The sequence below is a fragment of the Phyllostomus discolor genome, chromosome 8 (assembly GCF_004126475.2).
Source record: "Phyllostomus discolor isolate MPI-MPIP mPhyDis1 chromosome 8, mPhyDis1.pri.v3, whole genome shotgun sequence".
Classification (NCBI taxonomy): domain Eukaryota; kingdom Metazoa; phylum Chordata; class Mammalia; order Chiroptera; family Phyllostomidae; genus Phyllostomus; species Phyllostomus discolor.
In genome coordinates, this window is record NC_040910.2 from 63019311 (window position 1) to 63041135 (window position 21825).

At 39.4% G+C, this 21825-nt stretch overlaps 1 protein-coding gene across 1 annotated transcript in view; it reads left to right on the plus strand.

Annotated features, from left to right (window-relative positions):
* Positions 1–21825, plus strand: part of NCOR1 (nuclear receptor corepressor 1) — a 195159-nt gene that overhangs the window by 152656 nt on the left and 20678 nt on the right. The window contains 20 exon segments of the mRNA XM_036032941.1: positions 446–586; positions 2246–2329; positions 3043–3299; positions 4432–4792; positions 7574–7801; positions 10051–10260; positions 10752–10901; positions 11295–11414; positions 13907–14072; positions 14280–14416; positions 17442–17485; positions 17487–17569; positions 17785–17789; positions 18024–18101; positions 18104–18181; positions 18326–18366; positions 18368–18403; positions 18405–18450; positions 18453–18486; positions 18488–18538. Coding sequence (XP_035888834.1) covers positions 446–586; positions 2246–2329; positions 3043–3299; positions 4432–4792; positions 7574–7801; positions 10051–10260; positions 10752–10901; positions 11295–11414; positions 13907–14072; positions 14280–14416; positions 17442–17485; positions 17487–17569; positions 17785–17789; positions 18024–18101; positions 18104–18181; positions 18326–18366; positions 18368–18403; positions 18405–18450; positions 18453–18486; positions 18488–18538 — 2350 coding nt within the window.

A 21825-nucleotide genomic window follows, 5' to 3' on the forward strand; every position in this document is an offset into this window, starting at 1 on the left:
CAACTCTTATTTGTCATTCAGTTCTGAGCTTAAATATTACTTCTAGCAGACTCATCAGTACCTTAAAGTGTTAGGTTCCCCTTCTGGCGTTCTCATAGCACATTGTACTTCTCTTTTCATAGTACTTATTACACTCTGTAGTAATTGCCTATTAATTTATCTGTATCTGTCACTATTGGGTAAATTTAATGAGCAAAGGGACTTAAAGTTAACCTTATATGTAAGCCTAGCTTAAGCCTGGAACTCAGTAAATATATTGGAATGAACAAAGACATTTTTATAAATGCCATTTGCACATATTTATATTGTATGTTAAGACTAATAGGTTAAGACTAGTTTTTATATTCTTGTTTTTATAAGATAGACTATGAAATTACAATAACTTCCTTACTGTACAATAGGCTTTGACTTCTGTCTGAGCAATTCTTGTTTCTGTATTCTTCAGATATTAAAAATGTCCGAGAAGGGACAAGGAGTCCAAGAACAGCTCATGAAATCAGTTTAAAAAGAAGCTATGAGTCAGTGGAAGGAAGTATAAAACAAGGATTGCCAATGAGGGAGTCTCCTGTATCAGCACCGTTAGAGGGTAAAATCTGGTTTCCAGAACATAATTTAGATACATTTAATTTTGTATAGTAAGTTTATATTGTTGGGTTAGGTTATATTCAAACTGTTGTTTCTACCTGGAATTTATATTAATATAGAAATGAAGCATACTAATATATTGTTAATATGTATAATATAAAAATAGATAATATATTAATATGAAACATTAATGTGTTAAGTTTATATTCATATTTACATATAAATCAGGTAGTACATATCAGTGGAAGGGAGTAAAAGTTAAACATAATTGGTCACATCATAGGTAACTACTAGAATTATATAATTTGAAGGTTTTCCTGTTTTAGTTAAATGAGTTTAAAAATGTGAAATTCATTATTAGAACTTTGTTTTTATTGTGAGGCAGAGAAGGTGATGTAATGGATGGTGCAAAGACATGTATCTGATTTAGAACTTTACTCTTTCTTGGTGAATTTGTGCTGATCATATGATATACATTCAGTAAATGATAGTATGGCTTTTTTCTTTTTAATGACTTTCTTTAAATCTTAACCTGCCTCAATAGTTTAATTTTAATCTGGATGAAACCAGGGTAAGGATTTATCAATCTTAGAAGTCCTATCTAATTTTGGATTTTCTTTGTATTTAAAAATAATCTTACTCCCCTTTATTTAAGCGTAAATGGGTGTGGTTATTTCCAATCCTTGATTCAAAATTACCAGCAGTACAGGGTGGGGCAAAAGTTGTGAGTATGTTCATACACAGAGTTCATTCTTATATTTATTTTCCATCTGAACAATTAATTGTAAGCCTACTTTTGCCCCACCCTGTACATATATTGTACAGCATGAAATTTTTTGAGGTTATTTATAACTCTTTAATTTTGATCTTCATGTTTGCTTTGTCTATTTTTAAGTTACTAATTTTTCATGTTTTCCTTTTCTCACAGATATATTCTAAAGCTAAACAGTGATTTTCAGTCCCTTTGTATTTTCTCTCACCATGGTAGAGAACCATTGGGATTTTAGATTTAGCTTTGAAAGTGTCTTTCTTTCCTTTTTTAAAAATCCTCACCCGAGAATATGTTTATTGATTTTAGAGAGGGAGGAAGAGAGAGAGAGAGAGAGAGGCACTCATTGGTTGCCTCCCATACACACTCCAACCAAGGATTGAACCCACAACCTAGACATGTGTCCTGACCAGGAATTGAACCCGTAACCTTTTGGTGTACAGGATAACAAGTCCAATCAACTAGCCACCTGGCCAGGGCTCGCTCTTTCTTTTTTGACCCAAAATAGATGTCTTTTGTGGTCAATTTTTTATTTAGAAAAACATTAGAAAGGAATAGGTGGTCATGTTGGATACTTCCAACTTTTATTTCATGGCATTCTTCTGAGTAGTTCACAGATTAAAAATCCTTCCCCCCTTTTTAAAATTATAATTGACATTCAATACTATATTAGTTTCAGGTATATAGCATAGTGCTTAGACACTTACATAATTTAAGAAGTGACTGCTCCAACAAATCTAGTGTCCACATGGCACTGTACGTAGTTTAAAATGATACCCCTTTCTCCATAGAGCTTTTATCATAAATACATATTCTAAGGATAATATAAAGTATATGTGAATTGACATATCCATTGTGTTTAATGCTTGAATTGCTTTCTTGTTTTGAAAGGGCTGATATGCCGAGCATTACCCAGGGGAAGTCCTCATTCTGACCTAAAAGAAAGGACTGTGCTGTCTGGTTCCATAATGCAGGGTAACTGTTTGTTTGTCTCTCTGTCTGTCTGTCATGACTGCCTTATTGGCAGAGGAGTTGGACATTAACCTGCAGTGTGTGAAACCTGCCTTTCAAGATATTTTCCCTTTTGAAATGTTAGATATTTAAGTCTTGATTATAAATCTTCTGTTTCTGAGCTGTATACTCTTATTTGTAGATGATAGTTGCCTAATAGTTGAATTAGAGACATCTTTACTATGTAAGAACCAATGTGTGAGTGTAAGGAATGATGTCTTAAATTTTGAACAACCCTAAAAAAATGACTGATGAATATTTATTGAAGTATCTGTTATAAACAGAAAATTGATTAGAAACTGCAAGGTGAAAAGGCATTAGTTTTCTTAAATTGTGGTAAAAGATATGCAACAAATTTATCATTTTAACAATTAAAAATATTGATTTATTTTTAGAGAGAGGGGAAGGGAGGGAGAAAGAGAGGAAATAAAACCATCATTGTGTGGTTGCCTCTTGTGCTCCCCCAACTGGGGACCTGGCCTGAAACCCAGGCCTGTGCCCTGACCGGGAACTGAACTGGCAACCCTTTGGTTCACCCTTTGAGGATGACACTCAATCAACTGAGCCACACCAGCCAGGGCTCTTTTTAACAATTTTTAATTGTACAGTTCAGTGCCATTGTTATGCAACTGCGGGTGTTGTTTTAATAAGTATATATCTTGAATTCTTTTTTAAAGGCACACCAAGAGCAACAACTGAAAGCTTTGAAGATGGAATTAAATATCCCAAACAGATTAAGAGGGAGAGTCCTCCCATACGAGCATTCGAAGGTGCCATTACCAAAGGAAAACCATATGATGGCATTACCACCATCAAAGAAATGGGGCGCTCCATTCATGAGATTCCACGACAAGACATTTTAACTCAGGAAAGTCGGAAAACCCCAGAAGTGGTCCAGAGCACAAGGCCCATAATTGAGGGTTCCATCTCCCAGGTAATGGGATCCTGGTTCTTTTTGATAGTCATTCTACTTTAGACGAAGCACTTTAAAAAGTGCACTTTAATAATGATAAGTAGCTCTTATGAGGTCAGATCTTTTGGAAGTAAACATGAAAGTGTTATGTATGCTGTATCATTAGTTTTTATCGTGTCCATAATGTGGAGTGTATAATGTGGGAAAGGATGCAACTCAGAATTGGTGGGCTTGTGATTGAGACATGCACATAGACAATAAAGATTACAATACCCAAAACACTAACTTGAAAGAATATATGCACTCCTATATTCATTGAAGCATTATTTACAGTAGCCAAGAAATGGAAGCACACAAGTACCCATAAATAGATGAGCTGATAAAAAAGTTATGGTACTAGCCCTGGCTGGGTACCTCATTTGGTTATAGCAGCATTCCAGTACACCAAGGCTGTGGGTCCGATCTCAGGTCACTGCATATACAAGAAGCAAACCAATCAATGCATAATAAGTGGAACTATAAATTGATGTTTCTTTCTCTCCCTGTCCTAAAAAAAAACAATATATTTAAAGAAGTATGGCACATATATACAATTGAATATTACTTGACCATTAAAAAAAAAAGCTTATCATTTGTAAAAGCATAGATGGACTTAGAAGGTATTATACTAAGTGAAATAAACAAATACCAGATGATTTCACTTATATGTAGTATCTAAAAAACAAAATAAATAAACAAAACAGAAACAAACATAGATACAGAGAACAAACTGAGGGTTGCCTGCTGGGAAGCGGATAGAGGGGCTGGCTATATGAAAAAAGTAAAAGGATTAGGAAGTACAAATTGATAGTCAAAAAATAGTCACAGGGATATAAATCACAGCATAAGGAATACAGTTAGTAATATTTTAATAATTATGTATGGTGCCAGATGAGTACTTGAAATATTAGGGGAACACTTTGTAAAGTATATGATGGGCTATCCACTATGCTGTACACATGAAACTAATACAAAATAATATTGAATGTAAATTGTAATTGAAAAAAAAGATTACTACAGCAAACTATAATTTCCATTAATCAAACATAGATCTTAGATAAAAAAACATTTAGGTGCTTTGGGCTACCTGTAATATTTGCTTCTTTCCCTTTAGGGTACACCAATAAAGTTTGACAGCAGCTCAGGTCAATCTGCCATCAAACACAATGTCAGATCCTTAATCACAGGACCTAGCAAACTAGCCCGTGGAATGCCTCCACTGGAAATTGTACCAGAGAACATAAAAGTGATAGAACGGGGAAAATATGAGGATGTGAAAGCAGGCGAGCCAGTGCGTTCCCGCCATACATCGGTGGTAAGCTCTGGTCCCTCAGTTCTTAGGTCAACTCTTCATGAAACTCCCAAAGCACAGCTGAGCCCTGGGATTTATGATGACACCAATGCACGGCGGACACCTGTGAGTTATCAAAATACCATGTCCAGAGGCTCGCCCATGATGAACAGGACTTCCGATGGTATGTTACTCTTGTATCCTCATCTAATCATTTTTATTGTACTTTTTCATATCTGGCAAGTAGTAAATGTCACATTGTCACAGATTGTGCTTGATGCTAAGGCTATGGAGAACTGCCAAATTAAAAGTAGACGTAATTGTAAGTAAAATACACAATGTTTCAATCAAGTGCAGAGTAGGATAGAGTCCAGAAATGCTCTAGAATAAGTCTAGTCTTAGAGTGTGTGTGTATGAGAAAATAAAATGAGGTAGTATGTTTAAGGAACTTTCAAAGAATAGTGCTAGGTGTGTTTAAAGGACTCAGTAAATGTGCACTGTTATTGTTTTACTGGTGTGTACCTCAGTAAGGTAAGGGACATAGATTTTTGTCAGGTGGTTCCTGAAACAATGAGACCTCTAATAATGTATCCACTTATCATTTTAAATGTTATTGAAGTACCTATTAAAGGCTCATGTGGAAGGCTATTGGCTAGACACAGAGTTTAAAGGTGAAAAGTGTTTTAGGCATAGGGAGAGGTGTAGTAGGGTGGAGGAGGAGATAAGGGAAGTGCCTGCCTATTGGTAGGGTGGTGAATCCAAAACCTTTTGGCTATAGTTTTGAAGAGGAACTGCCCTGCATAAGGAAAATGCACTCTGTGTGAGCAGGGTGAGCCTGGGAAGGGGATGGAATAAACCAGAGTATGTTTCTGGCTTGTGACAGGCAGATTTGTGTGATCATGGTAAAGTTAATAGTATCAAAATAGTAATAATTAGATGGTAGTGACAGTTGTATAACATTGTAAGTGTATTTTGCCACCGAATCATTTTAAAATAGCTAAAATAGTAGATTTCATTTTTGTGTGTTTATTTTGGGTGTTTTGAGACCCAGTTTCCAACATGGTGTGGAGGGAGTGGAGGCGGGGAAGATTCCCCACACAGCAGACAATGCTCAAACTTCAGCAGGGTGTCCCAGAATTCAACTTATTTCCAACACTACCTACCCAGAGATAGCATCAGATTTCACATCACAGGTTACACGTCCATCCTATAAGACTTTGTACCCTCCTGACAACAGTCAGGCTCTTACTTCTGCTTCTCACCTACTGGCTGCAGGTCGGAGGTTCCAAAGACACCCTCCAACACAAGGTGCCAGTTGCAAGTCCAGAGTGCTACCTGTGCTTTTGACCTACTGGCAATAAATCAGAGGTTCCCATGGCCCCCTCTTGGGTTCAGGTACTTTCTAGAATGACTCACAGAAGTCAGAGAAACATTTTAGTTACTAGATCACCAGTTTATTTTAAAAGGATATAACACAGAAGCAGCTAGATGAGAGAGATGCCCAGGGCAAGGTATGGGGAAAGGAGTGTGGAGCTTCCATGCCTCTTTCCCCACATCTCCATTGCCCACCAACCTGGAAGCTTTCTGAACACAGTCCTTCTAGTTTCTTGTGAAGGTTTTATTATGTAGGCATGATTGATTAAATCAGTGGTTATTGATAATTGAATTCAAACTCTAGCCTCCCTGGAGGGCAGGGAGTGAATGATGCTGAAAGTTCCAACCTTCTAACCATGTGGTTGGTTCTCCTCACAATCATCCCTGTTCCCTAGGTGCCTTATAAAAGTCACTTCATTAATGTACCAAAAGACAGCTTCATCCCTCTAACACTTAGGAAATTCTAGTGGTTTTGGGAGCTGTGAATTAGGAACTGTGGATGAAGACTATATGTATATATGAAGGAGGGAGAGAAACATCAGTAGGTTGCCTCTGGCATGGGGCCCTATCGGGGACTGAACCTGCAACCTAGGCATGTGCCCTGACCAGGAATTGAACTGGTAACCTATGTTGATTTTTGCATTGATGCCCAACCAACCAAGCCACATTGGTCAGGGCCATGCATGTTATGAGTTACATATTGCAGTGTTTTCCCACAGTTATTAAAACAGTTTAGGGTGATGTTTGGATATGATAGGCATTGGTGGGATCATCTCACCTCTGTGTCTTATAAAGAAGAGGCTGAGTAGGGAGGAGGTAAAATAAGAGTCTTTGTGAAAGTACAGAGCAAGGAAAAATAGTACAGCAGTTCCCACTTATTTGCAGGGGATACATTCCAAAACCCTCAGTGGATCCCTGAAACTGAGGTTAGTACCAAACCCTAAATGTCATGTTTTTCCCTGTACATACCTTTTCACTTAAAGGAAGCAGACTTCATCTTCTCTTTGGCATATCTGAATTGCCAGCATCACTACTCTTGTGCTTTGGGGCCATTATGAAGTAAAATAAGGCTTACTTGAATACACAAGCCCTGCAGTACTTGGACAGATGACCAAGATAGCTACTAAGTGACGAATGGGCAGACAAATGAAATCTCAGGATACAAAAGAGAAAAAAGGGGGATTGGGAACTGCTGTATAACTTAGCAACTGATAGGCAGCAAGGAGGCTGGGTAACACAGGGGGAGTTGAGATTTGATACATGTGAGATCAAAGGAATTGATTATGTTCAAGTCACACAGAAAACAAAATCATTTATAATGGGATGTAAAGAAGAGTGTTGAACTTCATTTTAATCAACATTAGGTCGTAATATGCTGGTGCTATGCTATGAAAGGTGGTAATCTGCAAACCTCAGAATCTTTTGCTAGCTCTTCACATTTGCATATTTTGCAAGAATGAATGTTAAATGGTTAGTGGACAGGGAAGATCAAAATATTATATGACTATAGGTCTGGTTTGACTGGTTGAGAACTGGTTAAATATAATAGCAAGTGTTCTTAAGAAATTGTGGTGTCGGCTCTTTTTTCCAGTTACAATTTCTTCTAGCAAATCTATCAATCATGAAAGAAAATCAACATTGACTCCTACCCAGAGGGAAAGCATACCAGCCAAGTCTCCAGTCCCTGGGGTAGACCCTGTAGTGAGCCACAGCCCTTTTGACTCCCATCACCGAGGCAGTACCACAGGCGAGGTTTACCGGAGCCACCTTCCTGCGCACCTGGACCCGGCCATGCCATTTCACAGGGCTCTGGATCCTGGTAAGCAGCTTGTAGTGCTAACTTGTGGCAAAGAAATTATATACCTGTATGACTTTTTAAACTTTCTGTTTATTAAAGTACAGTGTGCAGACAATTGTACATATTATTAGTGTCTAGCTTGGTGAATTTTCATACACTGTACCACTCCATAGCACCAGGATCTAACTCAGGAAACATAATATTGCCAGTACCCCTTAAAGAACTGCAAATAATAGGTATATGAAAAGCCCTCTTATCTGATGGCATTTGTTTAAGGCAATTGGAAAAGTTGCTTAATGTATGTGAAGAATTATTTTAAATGGCACAGGCATAGCTTAAACATTTTAATTTATAACTTAGGCATTTATTAACCAATGTTCTGACCTAAGGTAAAGGTCCACTGATTAAACCTCACTATGTCTGTCTTACATAAACAATATTTACATTTCCAGGTTTGGTTTTTTGAGTGAAACTAGAATATAGATACTTCAAATTAATCTAAATACCGTTCTAGATTTTTTTTCCATCTTTTAAAATGGTCTAGATCATACTTGATTCATCTTCTATATTGAGTCTTTCCAAAGCAGTCAACTTAATTTCCAGAGAAACCACTCTTTTCATTTTTCTCTCATTGATTTACAGATTATTTCATTAAGTTACATACTTACAGTAGCAAGTATAGCTAGAAGGAACTTTTGAACAGACCCACTACCACTGTGGGTAAATATAATTCTGGTAGGTACAGAAGGGTGTAGGTTTCCTAGAGAGCAGTCTACACTGAACGTGGTGCTGCTTCCCACCAGGGGCTGGGTGGCATTCTGTAGGACAGGAAAGGGGTCCAGGCAGCACAGGTGGCTGGCTGGCAGAGCATCTCCGCTGGGCTGTCTGTCATGACCCTCCTGCTGTGTGGGCTCCACCCTGTCCTTCCAGGTCTCAGCCCTGCTCCAATGCCCTCGAATGTTTTTTTCCGCTCATGCCTCTTCTGCTTGCTTGTTACAACATTCAAGTTGAAATTGGGACAAAGAACACTTATGTTTCACCTTGGTCTTTAGGGACATGATTTTCATTACCTGTATTCCAAGGTTTCTAATGGTGTGTATAAAAAATATTTTATCTGAATTGTTTGTTGATTGAGAACAGTAAGTTTCAGACAAGTCCACACCTAGTTCATTAGGGACTGTCCGGAATTGAGGCAGAAATTCCCAGAGTCAGTTGACAGATTTACCTGTCTGGAGTTCTAGATGAATGGGAAATGAACATTCCAGAACACTTGTGATACATTGTTCTATGTAACACACACACACACACACACACACACACACACACGATAGTTTAGTCAAGTTGTCAGACCAAATTGAATATTTAGACTTTCGTTTAATATTTATCATAGTCCTTTATTTTATAGCAGTTCCATTTGCCTGTCAATTTTGAGCTTTTGCTGGATCACAAATGTTTTGAGGATAGAGACATTATCTTTTTCTTTTTACCATGCCTACCCCTTCCTGATATCTAGTGTTGTGCTCTGACCTGGGGTTGTCAAACCGTGGCCTGGAGGCAAAGCTCTGCTGCTGCCAGTTTGCACATAGTTCAGATAGTGCTAATGCACACTGCAGTGTGGGCTTGTTATGTTGTGGCTCCAATGACTAACACCACATGGTCCACTAAGCCTAAATTTTTTGCCATTCGGCCCCTTACACAAAAAGTTTGCCAGTCTCTCCTCTAAACACAGGGACTAATTAAATGTTTATAATCAATTTCATCCCCAGGGAAGTAAAGCTACTATTTGTCACAAAGTATTTTCACTTATATTTTGATTTGGTTGTATTGGATAATCAGCACTTCAAAAATAATTTTATTTTCAAACAGCTCTTGGAGACTTGAGGTGAAAATATAATAAAATTACATGGCAAAGATTGAAAGTGAAACTACTTGAGAATTTTTTTAGCTTCTGTTCTACTGGTATAAAGGTTAAGACTTGTATTTTGGCTAGTTTCTCCTTCCCCTTTTCCATTACATCTGACATTAGAATGTATATATTAATATTGATGATATATCAAGGTCTATTGATGATATATCAAGAATCTTGATATATCAAGATTCTAAAGAATCTGCCTTAATCTCTAAAGTGCTGCCCCCACACTAAATAAAAGATGAATGTGCACATTAGCTCAACAGATTGTTTTTTCCTTACTCATTTTGTGGGTGATATTTTAGTAAGTGAATTTGACTAGACTATAAATGAAATGCCTTTCTCTTGTTCTCTCAATCAGCAGCTGCCGCTTACCTGTTTCAGAGACAGCTTTCACCAACACCAGGTTACCCAAGTCAATATCAGCTTTATGCAATGGAGAACACCAGACAGACAATCCTAAATGATTACATTACCTCACAGCAGATGCAAGTGAACTTGCGCCCAGATGTGGCCAGAGGACTTTCCCCACGAGAGCAACAGCTGGGTCTCCCGTACCCAGCAACAAGGGGTCTGTGTCTTTGCAGTGCAGATTTCATAGAACTTACTATGTTTACCTAGGGTTTTTTAGATACTCAGTAAATATTTGGTGAATGAGTGATGCAAAGAAAGAAAGAAGGCCCATATTTCTTTCTATAGCCTTTACCCCTTGAGAGCAAACAAAGTAATGTATTGAAACAGGGTATTTTGGTAAACATTGAAATAACTAAACCAAGTCAGTGTGCTAGGTATTTGAAATCATTGTTTTACCAGTTTTCTGTTTCTCTTAAGTCCATGCTCTTAGGTTACTGGTATGGGGTAGATTATTTCATATCCTTTTGTAGATTTAAAAGTCTTACAAAGTGATGATGATTTTAAACATTTTTATTTGTACTGTATACTAAGTATCATTGGGTCATAGAGATAACTCTTCTCCTGCCCCAGAAAAGCCATGCATAGTTCTGTATCTTTAGAGTAACACTTAAAGTTAACATAATTTTATTCTATTTGTCTTTTGAGCAGGAATCATTGATCTGACCAATATGCCTCCAGCAATTTTAGTGCCTCATCCAGGGGGAACGAGTACTCCTCCCATGGAAAGAATCACTTACATCCCTGGCACACAGATTACTTTTCCTCCCAGGCCATACAACTCTGCTTCCATGTCTCCAGGTAAGAGTCCCTACAGTCACATCCCTCTCTGATATGACCAGCGCACTCAAGTGTATATGACATAGCCTTTGAAGGTATTTTGGGCACTTTTTTTTTCCCATTTGGTCTGCGGTTTTTTCATTTAATATTTAGTAATAGTTCCTATATGCCATCTGTCACTAGATACTCTAGAAATATCCTAAAAGCTTGTGTTATGTTCCATTCGTCATCTAAGACTCTTAATAAAATGAACTTCCTACATCTCAAATATGAAACTTTTTGGAAAATTTTCAGTCACTTAAGAATTTTTAAACAGTTTGATGTACCTATACCCTAGGTACATCATAGGGTATATGTTAAGATATGATATGTTAAGATTTTTGTCTTTAAGTGTCAGATTTCTGTGTTTTACAGGACACTCATCACACCTTGCAGCAGCTGCGAGTGCTGAAAGAGAACGGGAGCGAGAGAGAGAGCGGGAGAAGGAGCGGGAGCGGATTGCTGCAGCCTCCTCAGACCTCTACCTTCGGCCTGGTGAGTGAGATGGCTTTTCACACTGTGGACATTTCTTGGTAATCTAGAATGATGGGGTATTGTGTTAAATGTTGTGGGAGATGTCAAGGTGATCTTACAAATAAGAATTATAAGAGAAAAAGTAATTAAATGCCTTAAGGGACTTGTGCAGGTTAACAATACTACAGAAGTTAAAATGGAACGGAGATGAATTTTCAACAGGAAAATGATTTTCATGATGAAGGTGTCATTTTGATTTGGCCCCTGTAGTTGGCTACAATCGGGCCTGAAGATACTGGTTGTGGATCTCACTGGAGCTGAAAGTAGCCCAAGCAAAAAGCTCATAGATAGGAAAATGTGTGTATTATTGAGCTATAATTTAAAGAATGGGAAATATGGTTAGAAAGTTTTGTGACAGTTTGAATTATAAGTGAAGTGTTGCTGCCATTTGGTGTAGTAGGCGGGTGACATGACCAGAGTTACACAAGAGTGGCATGAGATGGGTTAGAATCCTGAAGTTGGACATGGGCTGGTGCCAGGAGAGCAGTAAGACCATGACATTGACACTGGCAGTGGCCAGAAAGGAACTGCCAGGAACTATATGATTAAGGTGAATCAAAAGGACTTAATAACTAGATAATGGGGAATAAGGAGGAGGTGAGAAACTAGACTGTCTGCACATAAGACAGACCAGACAGGATTAATGAAAGCAAAGGCAGAGGTCTTTTATTTTGTATGTATTTAATCTGTCTTTGGAATATTTGTTTTATGCATGGTATACTTTGTTCCCTCAGTGACATCAAATCACTCACTCTGTTCATATTGTCAGATATATAGATCTGGCACTTAGGAGGAAAGACAGAACTTGGAGATTGTGACTTAGGAGTCATCTGTAAGAGTTAAAAATGGCTTGACTGAGATTTCCATGGCAAGCACATGTGGAGAGGAATAGGTCAGCCCTTAGATGTTACTGGGAGGGATGTTACAGGTCAAGGCCAAAGAAGCCAGAGAGGTTGGTACAGAACCGAAGGTCTCAGTGCAAAGAGGTTGTCATATTTATAAGGTCACAGGAGATAAAGCCTTTGAAATCAAAGCGATGGCACTATAGAGGAGGAGACTGAAAGCTAGCTATCATATTGACCTGGTACTATTATTTCAGAGGATTTATCTTAAACAATCCAATGGCTGCAAAGCCTAAATTTAGATGTACCCTATTATCTACATATAATAAAAAAATCAGCAAGTGTCTGACAATAAGACATGTTTAATAAATTGTAGGTAGCTCTGTAATACTGATTATATATTGACTGTATAAAAACATGGAAGTTGATTTAATTATAGAAAGCCATGTACAAATGATATATAACATTAGTAGGAACTGTATTTTTAAAATCTCTATGGTATTTTAAAATACTAATAAATAACATGCAGATTTAACCCAATAAAATACCATTTTTCTTTATCACATGTAAAAGGTTGATAAATACTTGGTGCCGGCGTGTCTGAAGAAATACTGGCTCGCAGACATTGTCAGTGGCAGTGTAAGTGAAGATAGCCTTTTCAGAGATACAAAAATTTAAATAGCAATTCCATTTCTAGGAATATACCATATAGAAAAAATCACCTAAGCTGATACATGGTCAGAAGGGATAAAATTGCTGAAAAGGCCCATAGGTGCTACCTGCTATGAGAATAGGGGTATATACTAAAACTGCTAGCTCTTATAAAGGGCAAAAAACAAGTTAGAAAGTCAGAGTGAGGGCGTAGAACAAGAGGAGGCAAGAAAGAAAATGATTAGAGAAGAAATTTGAGATCTTCTGAGTGAAGTAGTTCTGACCAGGTCCAAGTTGTAGCTTTATTGTCGGAGAGCTCAAGTTAAGTGAACAAAAATGTGTCAAATATTGAAGAAGTGTAATTAGTAGAGCCGCACTTTTGGGAAGGGCAGTGTAAGTGATTTCACATCAAAAGAGAGCCTGTGGAGAGAAACAGTGACTTGTGGAGAGCAGGAACGGAGTGAGCAGGAAGAACTGTGGGTGGGTGAAACAGCCTCAAAACCTGGGGTAGCAGTAGTATATTACTTTTGTTATAATACTTAGAAAGTTGTACCAAATTTGATTTTTGGAAATGATAAACACACCCGAGTTTGAGGGATGTGTTTGAGGGAATGTGAAAGATGAACTGATCTGATTTGTGTTAGTACTTCATTATTGGTGTTATTTTTTCCCCTCTCTGGAATCAAGATAGAAACTTGTCACAATTGGCAATGACAGTAAATGATAGCTGGTGTTTTTGTTTCGAGTTACTAGTGTAGTTTTCTTGTATCTTTATTAAGAAATTTTTATAGAACATATTTGTAGAAAGGCCAGAAAGTAAGGTATCATTTTCCTTATCTCATTTCCCTTTTATCTATTTAGGAATATTAGGAAATTAATAGTTCCTAAATGTTGCTGTCTCTAGCTTCTTCCTTATTACCTGTGGTTTTTTGTTTTGTTTTGTTTTCTTGCCCCCTGCAGGCTCAGAACAGCCTGGCCGGCCTGGCAGTCATGGATACGTTCGCTCCCCGTCCCCTTCCATCAGAGCTCAGGAGACCATGCTGCAGCAGAGACCCAGCGTCTTCCAGGGACCCAATGGAACCAGTGTCATTACCCCTTTGGATCCTAGTGCTCAGCTACGAATCATGTAAGTCAGTTGTATACATTTTGACAAAAACAAAAACAAAAAAGTTTCTTGCGTACACACTTTTTAGTTTGTGATTGCAGTAATCTTAGTAATGATTTACTACTCACTAAACATTTTTTTTTGTTGTTGCAGTTTGTCCTTTCATCTCCCCACCACACCCCCAGTATAGAGTCTCCCTTTACAGTTGTGGTTTGGTTTTGTTTACAGGCCACTTCCTGCTGGGGGTCCTTCAATAAGCCAAGGCCTGCCAGCCTCCCGTTACAACACAGCTGCAGATGCCCTGGCTGCTCTCGTGGATGCTGCAGCTTCTGCCCCCCAGATGGATGTTTCCAAAACAAAAGAGAGTAAGCATGAAGCTGCCAGGTTAGAAGAAAATTTGAGAAGCAGGTCAGCAGCAGTTAGTGAACAACAGCAGCTAGAGCAGAAAACCCTGGAGGTGGAGAAGAGATCTGTTCAGTGTCTGTACACTTCTTCAGCCTTTCCAAGTGGCAAGCCCCAGCCTCATTCTTCAGTAGTTTATTCTGAGGCTGGGAAAGATAAAGGGCCTCCTCCAAAATCCAGATATGAGGAAGAGCTAAGAACCCGAGGGAAGACTACCATTACTGCAGCTAACTTCATAGACGTGATCATCACCCGGCAAATTGCCTCGGACAAGGATGCAAGGGAACGTGGCTCTCAAAGTTCAGACTCTTCTAGTAGCTGTATGTATCTCAATCTGAGTTTCGCAATGTGATATCTGAGTAAAGAATGACTATATTCTTTAGGCAAAGCAGATCAATAATGGTATAAAGAAAATTCTAATCTTGATAGTAAATGTAAAGAAAGGTTTTTGGGTTAGTGCAATAATGCCTCTTCTGCAGTTTTTATGGTTATTTAAATATTAGCATTTCTTACATCTACCTTTCAGGTTATATTTCATGAGAAAAGTACACTTTTTTTTTTTTTTTTTTTTTTTTTTAGAGAGGGAAGGGAGGGAGAGAGAGAGAGAGAGAGAGAAAGAGAGAGAGAAATATCAATGTGCGGTTGCTGGGGGTCATGGACTGCAACCCAGGCATGTGCCCTGACTGGGAATCGAACCTGTGACACTTTGGTTCGCAGCCCACACTCAATCCACTGAGCTACACCAACCAGGCTGAGAAAAGTACTCTTTATTAAAGTTGGAAAGTGGTTAGATGGAGTGCAGAGATTATTGCTCTTTTCAGGCATCTGAAAGTTAATAGATGTCTCATTAAAGCTCTGTGTTACTGAGGCCTAATTTCAAGCAGTGTTTTCTGGGATGTAGTTGGTTCAGTATTTAGGCTGGTACCCCAAAGCTTCATATCTTTTGTGTAAGTTACAGAGTTTTTAAAAGGGAGACCACCTTATTATTGGTAATTAGTATTTACATTGCACCCTTCTTACAACCTTTTGGGTCTATAAGAATTCATAAATCTATAGTAAATGCTACAAAAGTTATTTTAAATTATTTTTATGTATTGCCCAAATTCTCTATAGAATTTCTGAAGGAACAAGCAGATATTCATACAAGCATCTGTAATATGTGAAATAATTTAACCATATATAGCCATCTCTCTGTTGTTTCCATTAACAAAATTGAGTAGAGTTGGAGATAATGGGAAAAAAGTGATTTCTGGTGCACCAGCATGCAATGTGCAGTTTTTTTTACCTTCATACCTAATTATAATTTGGGTAAATATCACCCTCATTCCTGAGGTTTTTGGATAGGTGGGGGCCGCTTAGTAGTTGTGTAAACAAAAGACTTCCTTTTAGCCAGGGATTATGACAGTCTGCAGAACAGATATTAGATATGCAGAAATTGCTAGCCAAGGGAGATCTGTGGCCATGTGAATAGGGCCCTTTGGAGGGGAGTCACCAGCACACATGGTGATCCCCTGCCTGTGGCTTATTGAGTGCTATAGACACTGGGTGACACTGCTTTTCAGTTTGCATCACAAACCGAACCTTGCTTCAGGAGCTTGACTTTCAGAAGGTCCGAGGATAAAAAGTCTGGCTTCTTTTCTGAGAGTTCATGTTTCTGAGTGTGGTGTTTTGTTTTGGGGTTTGTTTTTTAAATCATTAGGTAAATTACTTTCATAAAGCCCATATGCTATTTAGTTACTCAGTGTGATTTTCAGTTTTTATCTTCAGAGCCTCCCTTCCTCTGAAAGTGAAGCACAGAGCCTTCACCTTACTCTTAAAGCTTTGAAAGCAATGAACATGGCGTAAGCATCACGCTTTCTATTGACTCTCTGACTTGGTAAGCAGATTAGGATGTTGGGTGCATAAACAGTGATATATACCAGTGGATACAAAAGGTGCAAAGTAGTATAAATTACTTTGATTATAGATTTATTTTAGTTACCTAAAGATAATTTTCATCCCATTATCAGGTTTCTTTGTTCTCTTGAGAGTACTAGAAGTTAGGTAACTATAAACTTCATGACCTGGTAAACGGGTTGGAGGAAAGGGCTGTTCAGCATGAGCACTGGCAGAACAGGTGGGGCCTGGTAGGAGAGTCCATTCCCATCTTCTGTACCTGTGTCCAGGATCCACTGTCTGATACACTTGCTGATCAAGCCAGGATCATATATCCTTAGGCTTTCTGACAGTTTCTCAGGCTCCTTGGTGCAGCATGTAGATGAAAAGAGCACTGTTAAGTCAGAAGTCCCTGAATAGGAGGCTGCTCTGCCTTTCCCACATTCTCAGCTCTGAGGCCATGGCACGGCTCTGAAAAGCTGCCTGGACCCCTGCTGCAGAGACCCTCGGTGTCCTTGGGACCTACATGTCACAGGGAGGGGCCCTTCTCTGTTGGGGGCTTCCCTTCTGACGGTTCCTATCACTTTGGTTCACTTTCACAATGTGACATGGTGCTAAGAATTGTGTGGAGTAATTTTGTCAATGCTACAGTGATTTGAGAAACTAATTATATAATGTTACTTAATCTGAAGCTTTAAGATCATCATGGTAATGAAGTTTTTCTATGAGCTGACTGTCACACAGAATTGAAATTACATATTGAAATAAACTGTAGAGTTCTACCCTCTTATTTGTTAAATTTGTTCTGATAAGTGTTTATTCCTGGTGATTTTCTTTTCCTGCTCCCAGGAGACTGTCCACAAATCTGTTTTTTATTCTGCCTCACCTAAGGTCTTAGAGCCCAAAATTCCAGAAAACTTTGTATCCACCAAATCAGAAGTACCAAGGAAGCATTTATGGTTATTGAGCTCAATATTTTTATCATTATCTAGGTGCCCATTGGAAATTTCTGAGAATAAAAAATAAAAATATGCAAATAGGTTTGAAGAATTTTAGACTTTTGAGACTTTTCATAGGATTAGTTTTAAATAAGATTCTTTCTTTTTCTTAAAGATCTTCCTCACCGGTATGAAACATCTAGTGATGCTATTGAGGTCCATAAGCCCTGCCAGTTCACCTGCACGCCCCATGAGAAAACTACAGCCCTTTCAACCAGAGGTTGTTAAGGCAATCAAGCAGAAGTATGTCTTTTTTAGCCACTAGTTTACATGTTTTGATATTGCATTTACTCATTTGCTTCTAATTATTTGTCCAGAGCATGGTAAGAAATAACTTGTTTTATTAGTTCTGTTTTAAAGGTAATCTGCATTAATGAAAAACTATTATATTTTAAGCTCTTATTTGCTTATTCATTGCTTATTCATTATTCATTTGCCTATTATTCATTTAATGGTAGAGAAGGTAGTATTAGTTTTCTTTTGCTCACTTATGCTTTGAACTTTTTATTTTATATTACTCATCTAGTTTCATTTATTCTGTCAAAATAAATACTTTATTCAAAACTAAGATAGAGTTCTGTTTAAAAGAGATGCTGCTGTATCCCTATGCATGATCTTCTGTATAGCTGGTTTAATCTATTGATAATGGGTGAGAGGTGGGGTATCTCTGCCAGTATGACATCTATCTTCTCGTTAGCTGAAGCCACCAGACAGTATGAAGGACCATCGCATCACTATCGACCACAGCAAGAGTCACCGTCTCCACAGCAGCAGCTGCCCCTTCTTCACAGGCCGAGGGGGTGGGGCAAGTGCCCAGGACGCATCGACTGATCACACTTGCTGATCACATCCTGTGTGAGCTTTTCATTATTCTTATTATTTGTTGTATCACGCCAAAGGAACATTTCACATAGAATCACAGTAAAGTATCTAGTTTTGGGGGGGGCTACACTTTCTTTGCAAGTACTTAATGGGTTTAATTCTTTTCTCATTCACCAGCAATTATCACACAAGATTTTGCTAGGAATCAAGTTTCTTCCACAGCCTCCCCAGCAGCCTCCCACTTCAACATTCCAACAATTCACCATCTGCTACGCCTGTGAGGACTAAAACATCAAATCACTACAGCCAGAATCCCAGTCTCAGTCTGTCCATCATCAAGACCAGGTCAAGGGTCTCTCCAGAAAATCTTACGGACAAAATCCAGGGAAGGTATGGTCTTTATTTCAGATCATATGAAAATTGCCTACAGTAAAACAATTTTAATATATCTACAAGAAGAGGATTCATTTCTTAACTCTGAAGTTATTTACCTTCATTCCTTGGAAAATGTGGACAATTGCTACATCCTGTTTGTAGGTTTGCAAAGGCAATTATGAAGATTGTGTAGTTTGGTGGTAGTGTAAGGACCTTTGGTCCTTCAGAATCATAAAAACATTTTTCTCTCCCCATGGTTTTTCTTTCTATTGGGGTTAGCAGCAATAGATTGTTAGGAAGTTGACATTAATAATGAAATGAGGCCAACAGAGGTACCATGAGAGGCAACGCATTTTATGTGGCAGGGCTGTCAGGTAAAGGGCATATCTGCTTACCCAATGCTGTTAGTGCACCAGACCCAGAGAAAGGTCCTGGGACAGAAAATCCACCTCTGTAAGCAGAGGGCAGGAAAAGACAGAAGAAAGAGTCTGGTAATTAGTAGACTTCTTACATAAAAAACATACATTGGCCATCTGCAAGATGAAATGGATTCTTATGCTGCTTGGAAAGTGCCAGAGAATTACATGGTGTAAGGTCTGGGGCTAGGCACATGAGTGCGATTAGAAATTACTTCACATGCTTGACCAGGTCAGGACAATAGCCTGTTCCAGGCCCCAGCATATAGTAGGAGGCAAAGGAGGATACTGGTTTATATCACAACAAACATCGATGATGAACAGTTTCCATTGGAGGTTTGAGAGAAGCAATTTTCCCCTCTCAGGTCCAGCTCAAAGGTCAGGCAGTGGTCATGCCTTAGAACAGTCTCTCTTCCATACTCTTCTCGTGGCTAGCTCTTATAATCTGACACACACCCTTTTTCTGCCATGTACCCTAAGTGGTCAGTGTGGCACTTCATTTAGTGTGGAGGTAACTTGCTTGGTTGCCAATTGGACGATGGGACGCATTGGAGACATAGCCCACAGCAACAATATAGTCACATACAAGAAAAAAGACAAATGAAACACTCTAAGTATTAGTAACATTTTCCCCACCATGGCACCCGAGATCCAAGCCAGTGTGTTAGTATATCTCCTAGGCTTAGGGGTAGGTCATTTAAAGTATTCACTTTTTTTATGTGGGTCCAAAGAAGAGATGTGTCAGACTCATGTGTTACTTAAAAGCACAGTGGTTCAGTTTGGATGATGGCATTATGCCTGCCCCCTATAACTGGATGCCACAGGAGCAACAGAAGTGTAAGGTCAGAAAGACCAATATTCAGTAGGGACTTGAATTGGGAGGTTGTCTTCTGATACAGACACCAACCCGCAGTGTCTGCGGCATTATGGATGAGATGAGATACATTCACACGGACTACAGAGTCCTGTGGAGGAAAAATGATGGCTCAGCCACTCTCAAGAGGAGAGCACCCCGACCCTTGCCTTAACAAGCTTTTATTTGGTTCAGTTTGCACAGGAATAAAGCTCATCAATTATTGTCAGCAGAAATGATTAAACAATAGATAACATTCAAAGAACTCTGAGGGCCTATTTTGAATCAGGGTCGGATAGCTAAATGGCCATGAAATTTTGGGGAAACAGACTCACTTCTTGCTCGGTCCTTTACTTAAATTGAGGGTATTAGCAAAGTAGGCTTCACAGGATTTTATGCATTCTTTCTTAGGCCTGATCACCCGGGGAACCTGCCCTTTCCAGCACAGGGCTGCACTGCCCTCTGTCATTGTTTCAGGCTTAAGTCAGGCAGGGGAAGTAAGGCAACCAAGAGATTAGAAGACTTCTCACAGACAGAATGAGGACTCAGGCTATGTCAAAGCCGACAGGCGAGGGTCCATCACCAGTTTTTGCTATAGCCCCCCAAGTCCTTCCCCGGGAGCTCCCTGTGATTGTGCCTGTCTTGGGTCATTCCTCGAGGAATCTTACTCATCATTGGCTAACAGATCAAGCACTCTGGGGACCAGGCAGGGTGAAGGAAAAGGAGCAGAGTTGACACCCCTGCCAGGGAGATAAGCTTTGTCTCCTTAGTGGCTTATGGTCTGAATCGCCCACTCAGCCTTAGTGATGGGGGGGTTACAGCTTCTGAAACCAGGCAGGGCGGTTCCCAACAGCCTTCTATGAGCATTACCCCTGTAACCTGATCTTTAGATGTTAATGTAGCCCCCTCCTTAAGAACCTGGCCAGGAATCTGGCCAGGCTGTGTATACTACATGCTGGTAAGGGCAGGATAGTGCTGTCTGGTGTAAAGAGGTGAATAGGACCCCTAGGTTTTCCCCTGTTTTGATGGTGCACATCTCTGTCCATGTGTAGTGTGTCTCCACAGGTCCTGATTACATTGGAATAGCAAGATCCCACCAGAGGTTTATGAGTTCCTCCCCACCTCAGTGGTGTGGCCCATTGCAGATTCCAATAAATGGTCACCTTCTCAGGGACAATAGGGCTCAGTGTCCACAATATCATCGCTCCATCCACTGCAGGCATCTGGACTATCACTGTGTCCTTTTGTCGAAATCATATTGTATTGGGTACCTTAAGTCTGAGTTCCTAATCTGGCATATGGCGCAGTAGAGTCCCATGCTTGGTCATTTAATGTATTAATGCCAGAGGAAGAGGTTTATCTTTGTCCACTCAGCCAAAGTAGGTTTTCTACTTAGTAAACTTTATCTGTTGTTTAATGACCTATCTTTTTCATTTCACCTGCCCGACTGGCTGCCTTTGCTTTTTATCGGAGGTAGAATTTCCATTTAATATTGTGTTCTTGTGCCCATTCCTGAACATCATATCCTTTGAAATGTGACCCCTGATCACTCTCTATTCATTGGGGGTTCCCATATATAGCACTTAACTTTTCTGGTTCCTTTACAGTGGCAACATGATTAGTTTGCTCACATGAAGAGGCCTGAGTTAAACCAGATTCAGTGTGGACATACACCAGAGCATATTTGGAGCCTTTATTCAAGGGGATGGGCCATGTAGTCAGTTTGCCATTCACTTACCCATTGGGGGCTTTGGTGGATAGCCCCAGAGTCTCATGGTGGTTGTCCAGGGTATTACTGGAGCAGACAGGATAGGATACAACTGCATTAACCAGGTCACTGGATTGTAAAGGCAGCCTGCCTCCTTATATATGTGTCAGCCTGTTGAGGCACTACAGTGCCCGGTCCTACAGTGCCCCCAGTTTGCCATGTCCACTGACCAGTTGCTAAAGCCTATATTTTTGCCAAGGCATTGGCTTCCTGATTATCTCGGGGTGTGGATACCCTATGGGCAGGGACCTGGAAGACGGTGAGA